This window comes from Bufo gargarizans, chromosome 4 (assembly GCF_014858855.1).
Source record: "Bufo gargarizans isolate SCDJY-AF-19 chromosome 4, ASM1485885v1, whole genome shotgun sequence".
In the NCBI taxonomy this organism is placed as follows: Eukaryota; Metazoa; Chordata; class Amphibia; order Anura; family Bufonidae; genus Bufo; species Bufo gargarizans.
The window spans coordinates 199,489,966-199,507,799 of record NC_058083.1 but is presented as its reverse complement, the minus strand read 5'-3'; the positions used below and the strand labels follow the sequence as shown (position 1 = coordinate 199,507,799).

At 43.9% G+C, this 17,834-nt stretch overlaps 1 protein-coding gene across 1 annotated transcript in view; it reads left to right on the top strand.

Annotated features, from left to right (window-relative positions):
- Positions 1-17,834, top strand: part of DNAH8 (dynein axonemal heavy chain 8) — a 478,630-nt gene that overhangs the window by 419,722 nt on the left and 41,074 nt on the right. The window contains exons 77-80 of the mRNA XM_044291082.1: positions 1,323-1,428; positions 2,439-2,691; positions 2,766-2,956; positions 14,012-14,133. Of these exons, the coding sequence (XP_044147017.1) occupies positions 1,323-1,428; positions 2,439-2,691; positions 2,766-2,956; positions 14,012-14,133 (672 nt within the window). The remainder of the gene's footprint in view (positions 1-1,322; positions 1,429-2,438; positions 2,692-2,765; positions 2,957-14,011; positions 14,134-17,834) is intronic.

Here is a 17,834-nt window from a genome sequence, read left to right as displayed (position 1 = left end):
ATGATGTCACAGTACAGAGATAATAAACACAGTGATGTCACAGTACAGAGATAATAAACACAGTGATGTCACAGTACAGGGATAATACACACAGTGATGTCACAGTACAGAGATATTACACACAGTGATGTCACAGTACAGAGGTAATAAACACAGTGATGTCACAGTACAGGGATAATAAACACAGTGATGTCACAGTACAGGGATAATACACACAGTGATGTCACAGTACAGAGATAATAAACACAGTGATGTCACAGTACAGGGATAATACACACAGTGATGTCACAGTACAGGAATAATAAACACAGTGATGTCACAGTACAGAGATAATAAACACAGTAATGTCACAGTACAGGGATAATATACACAGTGATGTCACAGTACAGAGATAATAAACACAGTGATGTCACAGTACAGAGATAATAAACACAGTGATGTCACAGTACAGAGATAATAAACACAGTGATGTCACAGTACAGGGATAATATACACAGTGATGTCACAGTACAGAGATAATAAACACAGTGATGTCACAGTACAGGGATAATATACACAGTGATGTCACAGTACAGAGATAATAAACACAGTGATGTCACAGTACAGGGATAATAAACACAGTGATGTCACAGTACAACGATAATAAACACAGTGATGTCACAGTACAGGGATAATAAACACAGTGATGTCACAGTACAGGAATAATAAACACAGTAATGTCACAGTACAGGGATAATAAACACAGTGATGTCACAGTACAGGGATAATAAACACAGTGATGTCACAGTACAGGGATAATATACACAGTGATGTCACAGTACAGACATAATATACACAGTGATGTCACAGTACAGGGATTATAAACACAGTGATGTCACAGCAAAGTACAAGCTTTCCAAGGCACCTTGTTTTACATTCATATCAGACAGTTTTTTATGTAATTTCCAGCTTTAACAGATCTCGTCCAGGTACTTATTGTCACACTGATATCATCCTGGATGCCATAAACAAAATAACATAAAAATAAAACACTTCAAAAAGGGTTGAAATAGTATTTCCCAATAATAATCTGTATGAAGAGATAGTTCCTCCTCATATGCTCATGCATGCAATATATTATAGCTCACATAGCTATGATTTATAGCTATACTCCAGTAATAGATAGGGTCAGTAATTACCAATCAGAGATGTGTTTGGCCTTATTTGTATAGCTTTGTATTTCAATATTATGTACTGTGTTTTAGTATTTTGTCATATACTAGGTTTGAGTAAGTATGTGTCCAGTGATAAGCTTCTCCGCCTGCTCTTTGACTATTTCCCAGGAACTGGAAGCAGACAGAATTAAGCTGATGCAAGAGGTTAATGTGAATAGACATAAAATGAAGGAGCTGGAGGATAATTTACTGTATAGGCTAAGTGCAACCACAGGTATTGTATACAAGGTTATAGAAAGACCTGATCAAGAGCATATACAGTACTTTACTACTTTATATGTAAACCACTGGAGCTGAGCTCTGGTCCTCCCAATGCATAGTTCACCACTGTTCACTATTCTATGATGAAAATTTTGTCCAGCTTGGTAATAGTGCTACTGTCAGTGACTAAAGGCCTATTTACACTGCTAGATATACGGTAGCAGGCAATTGTCGGGAAGGAAGTTTTCCTTCCTGATAAGTGTCTGCTCATCAGCAGAGGAGAAAGCTGCAATTACATGCAGCGATCCCCTTCACAGTATAGGGAGCAGTGATCACTAATGCCATCGCTCGTCCTCATACTGAAGCATTCCTTTCTAAAATCGCCTGCTCATCAGTGATGGGGTGATGGGGACACATTTACATGTAGCGATCCCCTCCCATGCCATGCCTCCTTGGCAGACCTTTAGTAATTGTTTATAGCATGTGCGCCACAATTCCGGCTCAGTAGGCGGTATTCTATACTTTCCTATATAAAGGCAGCATAGAATGACCACAAATACGCTCTCCTATCAGCCCAAATTTTACAAAAATACGTTATGCCATTTGGCTTATTGGAGTAATCAAAGCATAGACCCAACTCACAACGATGAAGGGAGTGCAGTGTGCACCCATGCGTCTCCTCGCCTCCATGATTGACTGCCTGCATGTATTGAGAGGCAGAGGGACCAACTCCCCTTCTGTATACAGTAGGCCTATAAGCATACAGTACATTCACATAGGAAAGATATCTAGCAAAAACCTCTGCAGCTGTCTCATTCATATGAATGGAGTTTGCAAAAATTGGGCTTGCTGCCATTCAGATGAATAGAACCTATTTTCAGCTGCAGAAATTTCTGTAGCAAATCTGCTATACACAGTGAAGAGACAATTTCAGATGCAAGATGGGGCAAAAACAGAATACCGTGCAGTAATCAGGGGCAAATACTGTCTGCTCACATTGCATTGTGCTTTACATATTGTCAGGATCTCTGGTGGAAGATAAATCTCTATTGGAAGTTCTCAGAATTACTAAGCAGATAGTCTGCGAAGTGCGCGAGAAGCTGCATGTCGTCATTGACGCAGAAGCAAAAATCAGCAAAGCCCAGGAGCAATATCGCCCAGTGGCCACACGGGGCAGTGTCCTCTATTTCCTGACCATAGAGATGAGCTCAGTCAATATCATGTACCAGATGTCACTCCACCAGTTCCTCAAGCTGTTTGATAGATCCTTGTCCAGGTAGGAGTCTGTCACGTCCTCGCCTGTGTGTGTGATAATCCAGCGCCATAATCCTGCCATGTTTCGTCTCACAGATCAGAGAAAAGTCCTCTCATCCAGAAAAGACAAAGCAACATCACTGAATATTTGACGTATGAAGTTTTTAGATATTACTCAAGAGGTTTGTATGAGAGGCATAAATTCCTGTTTGCTTTGCTCCTGACGCTGAGAGTTGACCTGCAGCAGGGAAAGATCAAACACAAGGAATTCCAAGTTCTTCTTCAAGGTAAATTACATTTTATTTTCTTATCAAAACAACAAGTATAAACACAACTCAAGGAAAATTAAGGACCTTTAAGACTTAACTTTTAATCTACATCAGATAAAAGGACGCCCTAGAATTTTGGAATTCACAAGGGGAATAATATAGCCCAAAAACAAATGGGCGCAGGCATCCACTAAAAACACCCAATAATGGAATGAGTTGATATCAGAATAAAGATGCAATTGGTGAGGGTAGTGACAGGGGCAAGAATAAGAGGTCAAGAAAAATGACCGGAAAACAGGGGAGAAAAAAAGAAACTCTCCCTATGCCCGCCCTAACTAGGCCTCTGCCCAGGGACAAACCCTGATGGTGGGATTTCCCTGTCCTCGTGCCTGCCCTTTCTGACCCTAAATTAGCCCTAGGTAGAGACAAATCCCCATGGATGAATTAGTAAAGATATAATATTTTATAATCCTTTTGGAATGGTATCAGTTCTGATTGTTTTCAGCTATTATCCCGGATTAAAGGGTTCTGCACTTTGTTTAAACTGATGATCTATCCTCTGGATAGATCATCAGCATCTGATCGGCGGGGGTCTGACACCCGGGACCCCTGCCGATCAGCTGTTTGAGAAGGCAGCGGCACTCCAGGAGCGCGGCGGCCTTCTCACTGTTTACCGCTTGCCCAGTGACGTCTTGACTAGTATCAACTGGCCTGCGCGCGGCTAAGGGTACTTTCACACTTGCGTTTTTCTTTTCCGGCATAGAGTTCCATCACAGGGGCTCTATACCGGAAAAGAACTGATCAGGCATATCCCCATGCATTCTGAATGGAGAGTAATCCGTTCAGTTTGCATCAGGATGTCTTCAGTTCAGTCATTTTGACTGATCAGGCAAAAGAGAAAACCGTAGCATGCTACGGTTTTATCTCCGGCAAAAAAAACTGAAGATTTGCCTGAATGCCGGATTTTTTTCCATAGGAATGTATTAGTGCCGGATCCGGCATTCAAAATACCGGAATGCCGGATCCGTCCTTCCGGTCTGTGCATGCGCAGACCTTTAAAAATGAAAAAAAAAAAACGGATCCGTTTTTCCTGATGACACCGGAAAAACGGATCCGGTATTGCAATGCATTTTTCTGACTGATCAGGCATTTTTCTGACTGATCAGGATCCTGATCAGTCAGAAAAATGCCTGATCAGTCAGAAAAAATGACATCCGTTTGCATACAGTTTGCCTGATCAGGCAGTCAGTTCAGGCAACGGAACTGCCTGCCGGAATCAAACAACGCAAGTGTGAAAGTACCCTAAGCTTTGTTCATTTGAATGGCTAGTTGATACTAGTCGTGACATCACTGGGCCAGCGGTAAACAGTGAGAAGGCCGCGGCGCGGCTCGAGCACCGCTGCCTTCACAAACAGCTGATTGGCGGGGGTCCTGGGTGTCGGAACCCCGCCGATCAGGTGCTGATCATCTATCCAGAGAATAGATCATCAGTTCAAACTACAGAACCCCTTTAAGTATGTGATTATGAGTTATGTGTATTCAGCTACTATCCATTATCCCTGGATTAAGTGTTCTATTGTTATGACTTTGATGTATTCAGCTTTTCTATATGTACCCAGCTATTTATGTATTCAGCTACCATCTTGTATATACTTAGCTATTACCAACCCCCTGAGGAACCCTTAAAGGGGGAAACGCGTCAGGGTTTATTATATCAATTGGGGTGATTATATCAATTAAAGGGAGTCTGTCACCCAATCGGAGCCTTTTAGACCGCCCAGATAAGGTTATAGACTCATGTGCCCTTATTACAATGGTACCTTTATTTGTGCTGTCCCTCGCCGAGATCTTGCAAAAAAGAAAACTTATGCTAATGAGGTTCGGCAAGTGCCCAGGGGCGGCGTTACTGCAGCAAGTGCCCAGGCCCCTCGGCAATGTGCCCAGAAAACCACACCTATTTCACCCCTCTGGCCTGCCCTCCTTTCTTATTATTACCTCCTCCTCTCCCTAGAGAGGAAAGACGCTGCTGCGCCAACCCGCCCCTTCTTTGGCTTCTCTGCAGTCCTCTGCAACGTCTGGTTACTTCAGCCCATGCGGCGCATGCGCAGTCCAACTCCCTGTTCCTCTGCCCATATTGGGCACAGCAGTGCGCAGGTGCAGGACAAGTGTGGAGCGGCGCAGGAGCGAGATTTGTGAGGGAGAGGAGGAGGTAATATTAGGAAAGGAGGGCGGGCCAGAGGGCACTTACTGCAGTAACGCCGCCCCTGGGCACTTGCCGAACCTCATTAGCATAAGTTTTAAAAGTCTTTTTTGGACGGTTTCGGCGAGGGACAGCACAAATAAAGGTACCATTGTAATGTGCGCAAAGGAGTCTATAACGTGATCTGAGCGGTCTAAAAGGCTCAGATTAGGTGACATATTCCCTTTAACTATGACTAAGGGATAGGTACATTGTTACTTCTTTTTCTATCTTTACTAATTCATCCATCCCCCTATGGGGATTTGTCTCTACCTAGGGCTAATTTAGGGTCAGAAAGGGCAGGCACGAGGACAGGGAAATCCCACCATCAGGGTTTGTTCCTGGGCAGAGGCCTAGTTAGGGCGGGCATAGGGAGAGTTTCTTTTTTTCTCCCCTGTTTTCCGGTCATTTTTCTGGACCTCTGATTCTTGCCCCTGTCACTACCCTAACCCATTGCATCTTTATCCTGATATCAACACATTCCATTATTGGGTGTTTCTAGTGGATGCCACACGCCCATTTGTTTTTGGGCTATATTATTGCCCTTGTCAATTTTTTTGTTCGTCCAAAATTATAGGACGTCCTTTTATCTCATGTAGATAAAAAGTTGTCTTAATTTTCCTTGAGTTGTGTTTAAATTTTATTTTCTCCCTATGGGGGGCATTAGTTTTACCTCCTCTGTCCTGAAGAATTGGACCTTTCACATAGGGGTTAAAGGGGTATTCCAGCCGGTCAGATTTCTCATGTATCCTCTGAATAAGATGATAAATCCTAGACCATCGTTAGGAGGTCTTATAACATAGCAGCAGCCACATTCTCCCTCTCCTCTCCATTGTGTCTCCTCCATGGAGTTTCAGGTGGGGGGATCCAGGGAGTTGTGGCCCCTCGGATCTAGCAGTAGACTAGGGCTCCAGCAGTCGGGCTCCCACCTACCCAGTGAATAGGTAATACATATTATCTGCTGAGTTAAAGGGGTTGTAAAGTGCTCTATAAATGAATTCACGCCTCCTATGAGCGGATATGAAATGGCTCCATCGTTTTGGGGACTTTCTTCTCTCTTCTCATTACTTCTCTGTCTTGCCTACTTTCTAGTACTTTTTCAGATTTGGCAAGTGAGGAAGTGTTTCATCCAAAGTCAATTCGCTCATCCCTATTGATGACCTATGCTCACAATAGTAAACAAAAGTGTAGAGCAGCACTCACGGACGTAAATGGCCACCCCGGTAATGCAACAGCCGAGCCACGGCCGCAGATCCTCAGCAGTCAACTGTATAGCAAATGAAGAGGGGTAGCAGCAGCATCTCCAGTGAATCCTTTATTGGACGGACTTTACAGAAAGTGTGCCATAAAATTAAGCAGCAATGTTTCGGCTGTATCACAGCCTTTGTCAAGTTTTTGTCGTGGCTTGACAAAGGCTGGGATACAGCTGAAACATTGCTGCTTAATTTTATGGCACACTTTCTGTAAAGTCCATCCAATAAAGGGTTCACTGGAGATGCTGCCGCTACCTCTCTTCATTTGCTATGCTCACAATAGATCATCAATATCAGATCATCAGGGGCCTGACACCACTACCAAACAGCTGTTTAAAGAGAAAGCAGTGCTAGTACAAGTGCTGCCTTCTCTTCATTGTTTACCTGCTCGTTGTTGCAACTGCTGCATTGAGCTGGTGTAATTACAGTACAGACCAAAAGTTTGGACACACCTTCTCATTCAAAGAGTTTTCTTTATTTTCATGACTATGACAATTGTAGATTCACACTGAAGACATCAAAACTATGAATTAACACATGTGGAATTATATACATAACAAAAAAGTGTGAAACAACTGAAAATATGTCATATTCTAGGTTCTTCAAAGTAGCCGCCTTTTGCTTTGATTACTGCTTTGCACACTCTTGGCATTCTCTTGATGAGCTTCAGGAGGTAGTCACCTGAAATGGTCTTCACTTCACAGGTGTGCCCTGTCAGGTTTAATAAGTGGGATTTCTTGCCTTATAAATGGGGTTGGGACTAGGGATGAGCGAACTCGAACTGTATAGTTCGGGTTCGTACCGAATTTTGGGGTGTCCGTGACACGGACCCGAACCCGGACATTTTCGTAAAAGTCCGGGTTCGGGTTCGGTGTTCGTCGCTTTCTTCGCGCTTTTGTGACGCTTTCTTGGCGCTTTTTGAAAGGCTGCAAAGCAGCCAATCAACAAGCGTCATACTACTTGCCCCAAGAGGCCATCACAGCCATGCCTACTATTGGCATGGCTGTGATTGGCCAGAGCACCATGTGACCCAGCCTCTATTTAAGCTGGAGTCACATAGCGCCGCCCGTCACTCTGCTCTGATTAGCGTAGGGAGAGGTTGCGGCTGCGACAGTAGGGCGAGATTAGGCAGATTAACTCCTCCAAAGGACTTGATTAACTGATCGATCTGCAGCTGTGGACCATTGAGCTGCTGATACTCAATTGCTCACTGTTTTTAGGCTGCACAGACCGTTTGTCAGTCTCATTTTTCTGGGGTGATCGGCGGCCATTTTGTGTCTTGTGGTGCGCCAGCACAAGCTGCGACCAAGTGCATTTAACCCTCAATGGTGTGGTTGTTTTTTGGCTAAAGCCTACATCAGGGTGAAGCTGTCACACCAAGTGCATTTAACCAGCAATAGTCTGTTCATTTTTTGGCCATATCCCAGTCTAATTCTGTCACTAAATCCATACCGGTCACCCAGCGCCTAAATACTAGGCCTCAAATTTATATCCAGCTAAATCTGTCCCTAGTGCTGTAGCTGGGCGAGTTATTTAGTGTCCGTTCAAGCACATTTCTTGTTCTGGGTTGAAATACAATTCCCAATTTAGCAATTTCATAATTTAGTGGTTCCTGCTATATCAGAGCTATTTGAAATCTATCCCAAAAAGGGTATATAATATTGAAGGTGCACATAGGGTCATTCAGAATAACTTCACACACACCCGCTACTGTGTATTTCCAAGTCTAATTCTGTCACTAAACCCATACCTGTCACCCAGCGCCTAAATACTAGGCCTCAAATTTAAATCCCTCTAAATCTCTCGTTACCGTTGTCCTGTTGTAGCTGGGAAAGTTATTTAGTGCCCGTCAAAGCACATTTTTTGTTCTGGGTTGAAGTACAATTCCCAATTTAGCAATTTCATAATTTAGTGGTTCCTGCTATATCAGAGCTATTTGAAATCTATCCCAAAAAGGGTATATAATATTGAAGGTGCACATAGGGTCATTCAGAATAACTTCACACACACCCGCTACTGTGTATTTCCAAGTCTAATTCTGTCACTAAACCCATACCTGTCACCCAGCGCCTAAATACTAGGCCTCAAATTTAAATCCCTCTAAATCTCTCGTTACCGTTGTCCTGTTGTAGCTGGGAAAGTTATTTAGTGCCCGTCAAAGCACATTTTTTGTTCTGGGTTGAAGTACAATTCCCAATTTAGCAATTTCATAATTTAGTGGTTCCTGCTATATCAGAGCTATTTGAAATCTATCCCAAAAAGGGTATATAATATTGAAGGTGCACATAGGGTCATTCAGAATAACTTCACACACACCCGCTACTGTGTATTTCCAAGTCTAATTCTGTCACTAAATCCATACCGGTGACCCAGCGCCTAAATACTAGGCCTCAAATTTAATTCCCTCTAAATCTCTCGTTACCCACCGCTGTACTGTTGTTGCTGGGCAAGATATTTAGTGTCCGTCAAAGCACATTTTTTGTTCTGGGTTGAAGTACAATTCCCAATTTAGCAATTTCATAATTTAGTGGTTTCTGCTATATCAGAGCTATTTGAAATCTATCCCTAAAAGGGTATATAATATTCAAGGTGCACATAGGGTCATTCAGAATAACTTCACACACACCCGCTACTGTGTATTTCCAAGTCTAATTCTGTCACTAAACCCATACCTGTCACCCAGCGCCTAAATACTAGGCCTCAAATTTATATCCTGCTAAATCTCTCGTTAACGCTGTCCTGTTGTGGCTGGGAAAGTTATTTAGTGCCCGTCAAAGCACATTTTTTGTTCTGGGTTGAAATACAATTCCCAATTTAGCAATTTAAAAATTTAGTGGTTTCTGCTGTATCAGAGCTATTTGAAATCTATCCCTAAAAGGGTATATAATATTCAAGGTGCACATAGGGTCATTCAGAATAACTTCACACACCCGCTACTGTGCATTTCCAAGTCTAATTCTGTCACTAAACCCATACCTGTCACCCAGCGCCTAAATACTAGGCCTCAAATTCATATCCAGCTAAATCTGTCGTTAGTGCTGTAGCTGGGCGAGTTATTTAGTGTCCGTTCAAGCACATTTCTTGTTCTGGGTTGAAATACAATTCCCAATTTAGCAATTTCATAATTTAGTGGTTTCTGCTATATCAGAGCTATTTGAAATCTATCCCTAAAAGGGTATATAATATTGAAGGTGCACATAGGGTCATTCAGAATAACTTCACACACCCGCTACTGTGCATTTCCAAGTCTAATTCTGTCACTAAATCCATACCGGTCACCCAGCGCCTAAATACTAGGCCTCAAACGCAGCCGCCTGTCTACAGCCAATGTGGACAAGCTGACGTTCATAAAAATGAACCAGGCATGGATCCCACAGGATCTGTCCGTCCCTTGTCCAGATTAGACATTAACTACCTCCCCTTAACCATATATTATTGGACTCCAGGGCACTTCCTCATTCAATCCTATTTTTATTTTCATTTTACCATTATATTGCGAGGCTACCCAAAGTTGAATGAACCTCTCCTCTGTCTGGGTGCCGGGGCCTAAATATATGCCAATGGACTGTTCCAATGTTGGGTGACGTGAAGCCTGATTCTCTGCTATAACATGCAGACTGATTCTCTGCTGACATGAAGCCAGATCCTCTGTTACGGGACCTCTCTCCTCTGCCTGTGTGCTGGGCCTAAATTTATGAAAATGGACTCTTACAGTGGTGGGTGACGTGAAGCCTGATTCTCTGCTATGATATGAAGACTGATTCTCTGCTGACATGAAGCCAGATTGTCTGTTACGGGACCTCTCTCCTCTGCCTGGGTGCTGGGCCTAAATATATGCCAATGGACTGTTGCAGTGGTGGCTGACGTGAAGCCTCATTCTCTGCTATGACATGCAGACTGATTCTCTGCTGACATGAAGCCAGATTGTCTGTTACGGGACCTCTCTCCTCTGCCTGGGTGCTGGGTAGTGTTGAGCGCGAATATTCGAAAAGCAAATTTTTTTCGCGAATATCGCAACTTCGCGATTTCGCGAATATTTTGAATATAGTGCTATATATTCGTAAAAACTAATATTTGTTTTTTGTTTTTTCCCCCCCCCACAAAATTACAGTACACATATAATTGATTGTTTCCCAAAGGTCCAACAGCTCAGATCTTACTCACATTGCCTAGAAAGTGATTGAGGCGCGAATCTTCGTAAGGCGATGTTATTAGCGCACATGCGAATATCGGCACGTCCCAGAACAGAGGCAAAGGGCTTTGCATTCATACATTAGTGAATTGAGTTGCGAATCTTCGTAAGGCGATTTTATTAGCGCACATGCGAATATCGGCACGTCCCAGAACAGAGGCAAAGGGCTTTGCATTCATACATTAGTGAATTGAGTTGCGAATCTTCGTAAGGCGAGTTTATTAGCGCACATGCGAATATCGGCACGTCCCAGAACAGAGGCAAAGGGCTTTGCATTCATACATTAGTGAATTGAGTTGCGAATCTTCGTAAGGCGATTTTATTAGCGCACATGCGAATATCTACACTTGTCCCAGAACAGAGGCAAAGGGCTTTGCATTCATACATTAGTGATTGAATTGAGCTGCGAATCTTCGTAAGGCGATTTTATTAACGCAAATGCAAATATCTACACTTGTCCCCAGAACAGAGAGGCAAAGGCCTGTGCATTCATATAGTATAGCACCATATTCGCGAATACGTAGAACTTCGTAAAATTCGATTTACGAATATTCGTATTTTTTATTTTACTTTCCACCTTACAGATTACATTGATCTGTACTCTGTCAACTACTGTCATCACCCCCCACTGTATCTCGATTGATTCCCAAAAGTCTCACATTCCCTAGAAAGTGATTGAGGTGCGAATCTTCGTAAGGCGATTTTATTAGCGCACATGCGAATATCTACACTTGTCCCAGAACAGAGGCAAAGGGCATTGCATTCATACATTAGTGATTGAATTGAGTTGCGAATCTTCGTAAGGCGATTTCATTAGCGCACATGTGAATTTTGCATAGCATATGTATTATGCGATAATTCGAATTATCGCATATGCGAAATAATAACGAATTTGAATAATCGCGAATATTTTACGAATATTCTTTTGAATATTCACAAAATTTCGCGAATTCGAATATGGGACATGCCGCTCAACACTAGTGCTGGGCCTAAATTTATGACAATGGACTGTTGCAGTGGTGGCTGACGTGAAGCCTCATTCTCTGCTATGACATGCAGACTGATTCTCTGCTGACATGAAGCCAGATCCTCTGTTACGGGACCTCTCTCCTCTGCCTGTGTGTGTGCTGGGCCTAAATATATGCCAATGGACTGTTGCAGTGGTGGCTGACGTGAAGCCTCATTCTCTGCTATGACATGCAGACTAATTCTCTGCTGACATGAAGACAGATTCTCTGTTACGGGACCTCTCTCCTCTGCCTGGGTGCCGGGGCCTAAATATCTGAGAATGGACTGTTCCAGTGGTGGGTGACGGGAAGCCAGATTCTCTGCTATGGAACCTCTCTCCAATTGATTTTGGTTAATTTTTATTTATTTAATTTTTATTTTAATTCATTTCCCTATCCACATTTGTTTGCAGGGGATTTACCTACATGTTGCTGCCTTTTGCAGCCCTCTAGCCCTTTCCTGGGCTGTTTTACAGCCTTTTTAGTGCCGAAAAGTTCGGGTCCCCATTGACTTCAATGGGGTTCGGGTTCGGGACGAAGTTCGGATCGGGTTCGGATCCCGAACCCGAACATTTCCGGGATGTTCGGCCGAACTTCTCGAACCCGAACATCCAGGTGTTCGCTCAACTCTAGTTGGGACCATCAGTTGCGTTGTGGAGAAGTCAGGTGGATACACAGCTGATAGTCCTACTGAATAGACTGTTAGAATTTGTATTATGGCAAGAAAAAAGCAGCTAAGTAAAGAAAAACAAGTGGCCATCATTACTTTAAGAAAAGAAGGTCAGTCAGTCCGAAAAATTGGGAAAACTTTGAAAGTGTCCCCAAGTGCAGTCACAAAAACCATCAAGCGCTACAAAGAAACTGGCTCACATGCGGACCGCCCCAGGAAAGGAAGACCAAGAGTCACCTCTGCTGCGGAGGATAAGTTCATCTGAGTCACCAGCCTCAGAAATCGCAGGTTAACAGCAGCTCAGATTAGAGACCAGGTCAATGCCACCCAGAGTTCTAGCAGCAGACACATCTCTAGAACAACTGGTAAGAGGAGACTGTGTGAATCAGGCCTTCATGGTAGAAGATCTGCTAGGAAACCACTGCTAAGGACAGGCAACAAGCAGAAGAGACTTGTTTGGGCTAAATAACACAAGGAATGGACATTAGACCAGTGGAAATCTGTGCTTTGGTCTGATGAGTCCAAATTTGAGATCTTTGGTTCCAACCACCGTGTCTTTGTGCGACGCAGAAAAGGTGAACGGATGGACTCTACATGCCTGGTTCCCACCGTGAAGCATGGAGGAGGAGGTGTGATGGTGTGGGGGTGCTTTGCTGGTGACACTGTTGGGGATTTATTCAAAATTGAAGGCATACTGAACCAGCATGGCTAACACAGCATCTTGCAGCGGCATGCTATTCCATCCGGTTTGCGTTTAGTTGGACCATCATTTATTTTTTAACAGGGCAATGACCCCAAACACACCTCCAGGCTGTGTAAGGGCTATTTGACCATGAAGGAGAGTGATGGGGTGCTGTGTCAGATGACCTGGCCTCCACAGTCACTGGACCTGAACCCAATCGAGATGGTTTGGGGTGAGCTGGACCGCAGAGTGAAGGCAAAAGGGCCAACAAGTGCTAAGCATCTCTGGGAACTCCTTCAAGACTGTTGGAAGACCATTTCAGGTGACTACCTCTTGAAGCTCATCAAGAGAATGCCAAGAGTGTGCAAAGCAGTAATCAAAGCAAAAGGTGGCTACTTTGAAGAACCTAGAATATGACATATTTTCAGTTGTTTCACACTTGTTTGTTATGTATATAATTCCACATGTGTTAATTCATAGTTTTGATGCCTTCAGTGTGAATCTACAATATTTATAGTCCTGAAAATAAAGAAAACTCTTTGAATGAGAAGGTGCGTCCAAACTTTTGGTCTGTACTGTACGTCTCAGACATCCAATTGACTTTAATGGGATGGTTCTGTATTATTCACTAGGTAAGAGCCGTCCCAAAGAAGTGAATGGGACAGTTGACATGTAATTAAACAATGAAGAGGAAGCAGCACTTGTAGGAGCGCCACATTCTCTTCAAACAGCTGATCGACAAGGGTGTTGGGAGTTGGCCCACCGCTAATCTTAAATTTATGTCCTGTCCTGAGGATAGGACATCAATATAAAAAAAAGTGGGCAACCTCTTTAAAAGACATGAAAATAAAGCATCCGCCATGAGCCCTGGCATTGCAGTCCCTTGGCCGGTGGTTTGAGCTGACAGTACAAAGTTGCAGCACGTGCAGAGCCCAGAGTGCTTCCTCTTATCCTCTCTTCAGCTCGGTATTTGCTCATTTTGGTTGACATCATTTCTGAAATATCTTGATGTTATTTGCGTTTACTGTAGGTGGAGCGGCTATTGACCTGAAATCTTGTCCTCCAAAGCCTTTCAAATGGATTCTTGACATGACCTGGACGAATCTTGTAGAACTGAGCAGATTGCCTCATTTTTCAGAGATTATTACTCAGGTAAAATATACAGTGTATAAAATGGGTGTATTATGTGAAATCCTTATTAAAAGGATCTCCAAATGCAGTTTCTTATCCGATATCCATCCCATACCCAGTATTTGCTCCCTAATCAGGGCCATGAGGGAAGCATAAAACAAATTGCATCTGTCGGCTACTGATGGTGACGGAGATGATATGGACGAGCATCGAATAGCAAAAATTTTAATTTCTCTAATTTCTCAATTTTTTCAGTTAGTAAAGTGCAATGTAGTCTTATATACAGATCTTCATAGGACCCCTGAGGACCCTGTGTCATGGCGTCTGCATTAGTTCTCACAAGCAGTGAATAAAACATAGAGTCGCATTCACTCATAAGGAACCTGCTGAAGCTTTTCTATGTGTAATGTGACTGTGGGACTTCTGAAAATAGCTGAGTGACTGCCATAGCAGTGAATAGAGCGCATGTGTGACCACCTCTCCATTCACTGCTTTAGGACTTCCCAAAATAGCTGGCTTTTTAAAAGTCCAAAAGTGGTGAATGTGGGGTGGCCGTGCATGTGTGGCTTGCTCTCTGTTCACTTTGGGGCCTCATTCTCAAGATAGCAGTGTCCCAGATGTGGGACCCGCACCTATCCGACTAATATGGCATATCTTATCAATATGCCATAAAATCTCCCAGATGGGAGCACCTCTCCAATAAAACATAATAAAAGTTACATCTGGAATTGGGAAGCTAAAATACATGTGTCTTATGGGATTTCATACCTTGTCCTAGTTTTTCTATTGCTATATTTTCGTTTTTTACATTGGCGACTTCATTCCTTTTGGAGATAATAGAGGGGGATGGGAGTCCCAGGCAGTGATCATTCTTTATTGAGATGATCAGACCCTTCTGCGGCCCGCGCATGGCCCAGTTGGTGTTAGTAGCTGCTTCATTTTCCCTGCATCATTGCTGTAGGTTAGGCTCGTGGTTAGTGGGATTCACCTAGAGAAAATGCTGTTTTCCAGGGCTCTCAATAGTGGAAGTTTTGCAATCTGCTTATTTACAGGGAAAACTAATGAAGAGGTATGAACACAATAAAGGATTTTCATTCTGTACTCCGTCATTGATCTAGACCCAGCTCACATTATAAATCCATGACAATACATAATAATGATTACTGACCGTCAGTGTGGACGAGGTCAATGCCATTAGTAATAGCAGCCATTAGACAGCACGATCAGCCCTATTAAGCCATGCATACTGTCTGGTAGAGCTGATCCTGCTGATTAAAATGATACCTGGCTTGGGAAAATAGTTTGTGGTGTTTCCGAGAAAAAAAAGATGTTTATTCTGTATGCAGATGAGGAATTCAGTGCCCTCGGGGGCGGGGCCTAGCCATCAGTACACCTCAGCTTTCAACTGATGGCCACACCCCTTTATTTGCATAAATAAATAAAAATTCTTGGGAAAGCAGCAACCGATTTTAGAAAGACAGGCATGATTTTAATCAGCAAGATCTACCCTACCATACATCATGGCTGGCTTAATAGGGTTGATCTTATTGACAGGTCCAATTAATTGACATAAAGTAGCCTATGGTCAGTCTTAATATTGCATTACTACAGTAACCAAACTAGTATTAAATGAGAGCATTGTGCTAGATTATACAGCAGGACACGTGTTCTGTAATGACGCAGCACAGCTTGTTGGATACTGTGTGTGCCTTAGGCCTCATTCACACTTCAGTGTTTGGTCAGTGATTTCCATCAGTGATTGTGAGCAAAAACCAGGATTGGAGCCTCCACATAGAGAAGGTATAAGGGAAAGATCTGCTGGGAGCCGGTCTGAAATCAAATGCAGTCACCGGGAGCAGGCAGTTCCGAGAACAGCCGCTGGAGCCTTCATCGGGGTGTTCTTGGAACTGCCTGCTCCCGGTGACTGCATTTGATTTCAGACCGGCACAGGCACAGGTAAGGGCTTACCTGTGCATCGCCGGACAGGTGAGTCTACCTTACTAAAGATGGCAGCCCGCATGTGTTCGCTGCCGAACACTGTGAACTGACCATCACTGGTGGCTGAGTCATGGGTATCGTGCTGTGGTTACTGCCAATTGCCAGACTGCTCCTGTACTTGTACCTGTAATACCGGGAGAGCCCAGCAGTTAGTGGTTACCACGGTACGGTACCTGCAGCTGTGCCGCACATGTAATCTCACCCTTAAGGGTCAATTCACACGTATTTTTGTTTCCCATATTTTTGTTCCGTTTTTTGCGGATCCGTGTTTTTTGCAAAAACCTTCAGTTTTTACCAATTGTACATTCAGGTCCGTTACGTTTTTCCATAAAAAAAAAAAAAATTGGAAGGAGGAATATATGTTGCTAGGGTGCTAAAATAAAATTTCTTTGTATTTTCTGGAAACAGCTCCTCAATTGCGGATGACGTATTGATGCATTCCGCATGTCATCCGCATTTTTGCGGACCCGTTGACTACAATAGGACCACGGACCGCATTTTGAGGACAATAGTAGGACAAGCTCTATTTTTTTGTGTGGATCCGCGTAACAGAACGGAACAACAGATGTGGACAGCACATTGAATGGGTACGCATTCCGTACTGCAAATGTACAGAACGGATGCGGATTACAAAATATGGACATGTGAATAGACCCTAAGGCTACCTGCACATGCTGCAGATTTATGTGCAGAAAATCTGCATTAAAGCAGCATCAAAAACACAATAAAAACATAATTCCACACTATTTATCACAGCTTTTGTGAATTTTTATGTGTCTTTTTGTTGCATTTTTATTTGTTTATTCTCGCACATTCCATTGGGGGACACAGACCATGGGTATAGCCTAGGTCATTACTAGGAGGAGACACTATGCAAATAAAAAAAGAAAGCTCCTCCTCCCTGGGCTATACCCCCATGTTCCACCGGGAGGACCCCAGTTCTTGCTTAGTGTCGGATAAGAATGACATTATTTCTACTCCTGTTTATTTATTTTTTTGCTGTGGACGCAGGGTCGCAATTCTGCTTCCCTGGTCTCTTGGTGGAGCAAGCGCCGGGGTCGAATTGACGTCCCCGGCTACCTCCCACCCTCCCCCAGAAGTTAAGTGGAACCGGGCTCGATCTGCAGCTTCGGCGGCCTACCAGATTCAGGGTCACCTTCCTGCCCTCCTCCAGATCACTGCCACTCCTTGTGCCAGCTGACTGAGAGGTGACCTCCGCTGGTGTGGATTTGAGGGTGAAGACTACAGGACGCAGATAAGTACACAGCCTCCCCTGTCTCCCGATGTGACGCTAGGGCCGCTTGGTGGGTGGGTTTGAGGGGGGAGAGGATGCCTGTCTGGGGTATTGCTACATGAGCGGCTACTTCCCGACTCCCTTGACGGTGTCTAGGGGGCAGGCCCTCCTACCCTTCCGGAAGCCGCTCCTTCTTATTTTCATATTTCCCGCACGCGCGCGGGTTTCGCGCCTCCTGACGCGATTTGTGGGCAGTGCTCTGTCTTCTGCTACTTCCGGCTCAGCGTTCTCGGCTGCTCCGGCTCCACTCTGTCCCGGTTGCGTGCTGCAGGAACGGTAGGAGACTCTGGCCCCTTCCATTGCAGGGTTACCGCCATCATGCCAAAACCCGGGGCCTCACAAAAATCCAAGTCGGCCCCTCTGGCCCCTCTGGGTCTATGTAAGGTTTGCTGGTTACCACTTTTAGTCTCTGGATCCTGTGACTCTTGCC